This window comes from Conger conger, chromosome 4, assembly GCF_963514075.1.
Source record: "Conger conger chromosome 4, fConCon1.1, whole genome shotgun sequence".
Classification (NCBI taxonomy): Eukaryota; Metazoa; Chordata; class Actinopteri; order Anguilliformes; family Congridae; genus Conger; species Conger conger.
In genome coordinates this window covers 4812373-4819133 of record NC_083763.1, presented here as the reverse complement: position 1 = coordinate 4819133, position 6761 = coordinate 4812373, and the positions used below count along the sequence as shown (strand labels likewise).

Sequence of the window (6761 nt, the reverse complement as noted above, 5' to 3'; positions counted from 1 at the left end):
AGGAGTTTGGAGTTACAGCTCTCTAAATTGGCAGCTCTTCTATTTTTTTTTTAATACCGTGTCGATGCACTTGTATGTTTTTAATTGCACAATATATATATATTTTTAAATCCGCTCTTAATCCTGGGAGGGTATATCACAAAGATGGATAACTGCGCTGAGTAAAACCCGGAACAGCTCTTTTTAATTCAGTCCATGCTCCACGTTTGGGAGGGTTCCAGGCTGTACTCAGTGAATCTTTCTAACTAACTCCGTAATCCTGCTTTGTGATAAATCCAGGTCTTCTATGCAGTAATATCAAGGGCCCTGTTCATCAAATATCGCTCCTCAAGGGCCGAAAACTCATATTCTTCCACTCTCCCTTTACCTGGGAGCCAGGTGTAGAAAACAATCAGTAGCACTAATGGTTCAGTTAATTACCTGGGATGTTGTAATTACCAAAATGTTGATTTGGATTCAAGGGCCAGACCAGTATCCTGGTCTCGGGTGCAAGACGGAGATCTACTGTCCTGTACCTGACTTGACTAATTAACAGCTCAAGAAAACCACTAACTTGAATGACGTGTGCTTTGTTAGGGGTGGAGTGAAGGTAGATCTCCAGGAACAGGGTCGGGCAGACCTGCTCTAGCTGTTGAATGAGGTGTGCTGTGTTAGGGTTGGAGTGAAGACCTACAGGATGGTAGATCTCCAGAAACAGGGTTGGGCAGCCCTGCTCTAGCTGTTGAATGAGGTGTGCTTTGTTAGGGTTGGAGTGATGCTAGATCTCCAGAAACAGGGTTGGGCAGCCCTGCTCTAGCTGTTGAATGAGGTGTGCTCTGTTAGGGTTGGAGTGATGCTAGACCTCCAGGAGCAGGGTTGGGCAGCCCCCTGCCTCAGACAAACTCATGGCAGTCCTTCATGTCTCTGTCTTCCTCTTCTTCTTCTCCTCCTCCTCCTCTGCGCAGTGGTACCTGGGCTAAGGCCTCCGGACTTTCAGCGGCCGCTCGACAGACCACTCGCCCCCCCGCTGTGCCCCCCCCAGTGAGACCTGCAATCCTGTACACCTGTCTGCCAGAGGACCCCTCCCCCCGAGAACACCACCCCCCGCCCAGAGAGACGCATGGCTACAGCAGATCCCCCGGCCCTCCCCGAAGCCAGAGGAGACGCGACCGCACTCATATTCTATATACCTATATAGCCCATATATATGTGTCTATATGTATGGTATATATATTTATATTTATATATGGAAGCAAGTCCATCTCTGTTGAAAGTCCTTGTTGGAGCACCACGAGAGTTTTTTTTGTTATTTTTTTTGGTTGTTTTTTTTTCTTTTTTTATTTGACGTTTTTTTGTTTCTAGTGAAGAGCGCGTTTGGTTTTTTGTCGTGGCCCGTGCCGACAGAGGCGGCAGAACACGCCGTGACTTTTTTCATCGAAGAGCTTCCCTCAGCCTCTCCGAGCAGCTGCTCGTGAAAACAAAAAAAAAACCAGTTCGGCTGCGACCGCACAGAACGAAACTTACCGTGCGTCCGTCCGTACGTACGTACGCGTGACTGTCTGTGTATATATCGCTGTGGGCTTCAAGGCCCCAACAGGAACGGAAGGTTTGAGGTCTTTTTTTATTTTGTTTGTTTTTTGTTTTTTTTTGTTGTTGTTGTTGTTTTTCCATAAGTGATTCTGCTATGTCGGCTTAATCGTTTCTGTTGCTCTGGTTGCTGCGGCTCGTGAGCGAGGAGGTTTTACCTGGGTCAGATACCACCAGTTAAAACCTCTCTCGCCCGACCGCCGTCGTTCCTGTCGTACTCCACGTCCCCCGCCGGCGGCAGAGAGCGGCGCCCGGCAGAGCCATCGAGTCCGAGCTCTCCCCGGACACGCCGCAGAGACACGGAGAACACGCGGCAACAAAAAAAAAAAATCGGTCTTCGCTACAGTTTTGGGGGCAAGGGGTTGAGGGGTGAGGCGCCCGGTGCGGGGGTTGGGGGAGGGCGGTAACACTTCCATACGGTCAGACGTGAGAAAAATAAGACTACGAAAGTTTGAAAGTTAAAACATTTTAATGGGAGGAGGGGGGAGGGGTTTTGAAAAAGCTCCTCCCCGTCTTGGAGGCATGTTCATGTTTCATTTTGTAACAAAATAATTTCCGTTATTACCAGCAAACCCCTCCAAAAGGTCTGTGCTATATAAGGGTGGATAGAGGGTCTGTTCCTCCATAAAAACTACAACAGACGTGAACAACTAAAGGCAAGCAGTGGAATATTCACATGAGGAAAGTGCAATTTCGTTGGATAGCTGTTGGATAGTTCATATCTTTGTAAGATAGATATTGTTGAAACGATTGTGAAAAGTATATATATATTTTTCTTCCTAGTCCATTCACACCTCCGGGACTCTAAAATATCGGGGTACAAAAAAATAAAAATAAAAAAACAAAAGCTAGAATTATAGCCTTGTGAGAAATAAGGGGAGCTGTATTTGCTTTTTACGTTGTTTTTTTTTTTACTTGTTTGTTTGTTCATCTTGTAAATTGATTACTATTTTGTGACAAATCTCCCTTTAAGAAATATCACCAGTTAAAACAATCAAGTTTTGAAAGCATTTCTCGCCGCTTTTAAGCTATTTACTTACCGTGTTGGTTCGTGTTTTATTTTCGGAAACGCTACGCAATCGACTTGTTTTTAACGAAGCACATGACAGTAATTTGAGAAGAATTTATGAGCATATTCATTCCTCGTGAGACTGAACCGGGTGTGTATGATGTGAACAGATCTGAGTTGTGTAAAAAAAAAAGGGTAGTTTTTTTTATTTCTCCCGGAAGATAAAGTCAAACTTTCCGTTGGAGGCGTGGCCTCAGACAGGAGTCCAAGCGTTGGGGCGGGAGCGAGGTTCGGGAGGCTGGCTTCAGGCCTCGTGGTTCTCGAAGCACTTCCGTCTGCAGTAGGTCCGCTGGCCGAGGTCTCCGACGTACGCAGGGGGGCGAGAATCGAACGTGAAAAGACCTCTGAAACAAAACAATTTAAAAAAAAAATGTGAATATCACGTCAGACAAGACCTGCAACAGGACTGCGAAGCTTCTCAGCCGCTTCGCATGCAAACCTACTATTTTATGATTTTGGTTTTGTTCTTTGTTTCCTATAATATACGTATATTTACACTATTACGACCGACTCATCCGCCGTCGATCAAAAACCGAACAAAAACGAGAAAAAAAAATGTACAAAAAAAATCTTGCATGTTCTAGTGTTAGTGACAAAAATTTTTACATAGATTATGTAGACTTCAAGTAGTGTGAATAAAGACAATATTGTAATCCCAAGATCAGGCACTTGCCAATAGACTATATTTGTTTGGCCCCTGAAAAAAGGGTTTTTTTACTGCTGTCCTTCACAATGAACCAGCTAAAAATGTCTTTCAGACTCTTCTTCGCTTCTCATCCTTTCTTTATTGTTTTTTCCTCTCTCTTTCTCTCCCTCTCTTTTGTTCCCTTTTTTTTTGTTGTTGAAATTATCGAGTTTTTAAAACAATTATACTTCCTTTTATGTTCACAAATTGCACGAAACAATTGTTCCTCATCAATGTGCCTTGAGCGATGGTGTCGTCCTGAGTTGTTGCACAAGTTCCAATGTGGAGAATTTCGTTTTTCTTTTTTTTTACCCCCCCCACCCCCCCCCGTCTGTATTCCGACCCCAAACTCCTGTCGAGTGGGGAGCTGGAGCGAATACGACCGTACAATCCTACGGCTAATACTAATCACGACAATAGCGGTCGTGACTATGACAATAAGACGGCACTACTGTCAGCCATTTTAATGCGTGGCGCCGATGACAGCGGACTGCTGGTGGTGACGCATCTTGTCAGTGCTGTGTCTGTACATACTGTCCTGAGTATAAAACACAATCGCCCAGTCTTGTGCTGACCAGGCCAGTGTCAATCATCCAGATATGCCCCCCCCCCCCTCCCCCAATATTTGTTGTACAGTGGATAGGAGTAGGCTCTTAGGTTCTTAGATGTCCTGTAGATAGTTTGTTGACACCTTCATCCCCCAGATCCTTTAAATGTTGATGCTAGTATATTGATATTTATGGATGTTGCTGCAATTTCTAAAATGGAAACTTACTTTTTTTTTGGTTGTTTTGGAGTCTTCCTGTTATATTATTTCCTTTTTTATTTTATTTTTTTATTGTTTTGCTCCCAGAAAAGATTAATGAGAAAAAAATTATGCAATATCTGCTTGCACTCATGTAGACATTACACTAGTCACTTAATTTTTGTTTTATTATAATTTTTTTTAACCAAAGTTGGGGCAGCACTGGACTGGGTTGCCAGTCAGTGTCTGCAGGAGAACTTGACATGGGCACGCAGCCATTCAGCCTGGTCTGGGTATGTTATGTTCATTTTCATTTGGCGTTTGGAAAGCGGTAGTGTTAGGTTTTCTCTCAGTTGGTCACAAGCAAGCCTTAAACGAGTCACCTTCTTCTCCGTCTCAGACCCGCAAGCGTTTTTCTGACGCAGTGAAAATACACCGCAATCAGGAGGAACCGACGTAAAAAAACGGCCCATTTTTATATGTACGTTTTGACAGACTTCCAAGTTTTACGAATTGTTTACCTATGATCTACTATTAGATTTATTATGAAAAACAACTAGAGTATGGGGATTGATTTCCTAGGTGTCTGATGTGATGGTTTAGTAGTTACACTTGTGTGGGTTGTGTGTTTTTTTAGTGTGTTTCTGTTCTGTCATGGTTCTTGCCGACCCTTTAGCATTCAGTTGGGCATTACTTTCCTAATTATCTGCACTAAATACGAAATAAGTGGCATCAGCAGAGAATTTAAAAAAATACAGGTTCCAGGGCTTAAGAGCGAAGGGAAACATGAATTGCACGGACATTTATTGTCACAAAAAAACCTTGTTTGGAGCAGCCTAGCATCTAATCAGCAAGATTCGGCTGTGCGGCGTGTAAGATACGACAAAATTGCACCCTTTTTAAAGAAAGAAAAAAAGAAAAATAAGAAATATTAAAGCAATAGTTTGGGCAGTCTGTTTTTTTATTTTTTTTATTTTTTTTTTTGACGTGTGTGTAAATTAGCCGTGGGTACAGTAGTGAGAAAGATCGGTAAAGAGAGCTGGAAAATGGTGAAAAGACGGTAAAGAAAACGCTCGTGCGCTGGGTGAAAGGGCCTAGCACTGTGGGCGATGTGTTGTTTGTATGTTGTATAGTTTTATTAATTACACTGATTTTAAAGCTGCCCTATTTTATAATGCAGGACTTTTGTAACATTGATTAAATGAGGGAAAAAAATAGTGTTGTGAATTTTATGATTGTTTGTATTAAGGCCACATCGATAGAATTGATTTTGTTTGTTCTCCGGGAACGGGATTTAAGTTGAAAACTTTCCTGTTTCCACATTTTTTTCATTAGTTTATTTTTTTTGTTTGTTTCTTTTTTGTATGTATTTAAGGACTTTTTCTTTCTCTTTTGATGGTATAGCATATTCCTATACTTAAAAAGTACAGGACGTTGAGGACAAAATACCCATTGTAAATGGATGTTACAAGTATGCTGTATGTTTTGAAGGTTATTTGTCGCATCAGTATTGATGAAGCTACATCTAGGTAATTCTGAGGAAATTGGCTAAAGGAGAGCGTTTTTTTATGCATTTTAAAATTAGTTTAGGCAGAAGACAATGACATAGACAGCCAAAGGATGCCCCTATTATACATGCATCTAGGCATCTTTTTTTGTGTTCACCATTCCATACAGGAAAAAAAAATAAACAGCTTGATATGCAACATGATTCTTTTTCTTTTCAACATACTTCCCCCCCCCTGTTCCCTCAACCTCTCGCCCCACAACCAGCGTAACAAAAGCCAGAGTGTCCCGCTCAAACACCCTGTTTTAGACTCCATACCGCGTTAGTTGACCATCCGGTCCAAGTCGGCTTAATCGACCAGCCGTCACATAGCCTCAGAGGGGGTTTCTGTGCAGCATTCAAAATGGCCGCTTTCAAAATAAGCATTCAAAATGGCGGCCTATTCCTGGCCTGTTGTGCTGCACACAGAGGCTGCCCGCAAGAGCAAGCACAGGTGTGGCTGTGATACGTGGAGAGGAACGTGAAGATATAACTGCACAGCTAGGCGTATGGAGAGGAGCAAAATCACAGCTGACCCTTTTAGTTTTGGCCACCTGGAGTGATTGCGCTTCAGGTAACCGTGTATGGTTTGCCTGAAAGTTCACTTGTGAAGAGCTTGATGGTCAGCCATTGATATCATATGCAAAAATGTACTCAAGTGAAATCAGAATGCCCCTGTTCTGGCATCTCCATTTTTCAGACTTAGAGCGACTAGGAATTTAAACAAACACAAAATGGCTGTTGCCCCCTGTCTCCTTTGATTGCCATTGGCAGCAGCTGCATAGCTGTATTCCCCAAAATCTCCCTATTCTGAATCCTTCCAAGAGTTTGAACACAAAGTCAACCAAACGGCAGTATTTCACGAGCATCGATAAACAAAACGTGAGAGCTCTTATCACAAAAGTTTTGTTTGTTGTTTGTTGTTTTTTTTTTTATCAGGCTGGTCTCAGTCTATGGTGGTACACGTTTCATCTTTCAAAATGTTTCTTTTAAACCATTTCATTATTTATTTCCGAGCATTCCCGCCAAACACCTCCGCTTACCGGCGGTAAAGCTAGCCACACTACGGGGGTTCTGTTGGTCCTGTCGAGAGGAAGGCGGGTGCTGGGTCTCCAGCTGGCAACGTTCCCCCTCTTACCCGTCTCCCCAC

At 42.9% G+C, this 6761-nt stretch overlaps 1 protein-coding gene across 1 annotated transcript in view; it reads left to right on the top strand.

Moving 5' to 3' along the window:
• The window catches only part of nfia (nuclear factor I/A), a 173334-nt gene extending 172303 nt beyond the window's left edge, over positions 1–1031 (top strand). The window contains 1 exon segment of the mRNA XM_061238709.1: positions 945–1031. Within this exon segment, the coding sequence (XP_061094693.1) occupies positions 945–959 (15 nt within the window). The 3' untranslated portion in view covers positions 960–1031.
• The last annotated feature ends 5730 nt before the right edge of the window (positions 1032–6761 follow it).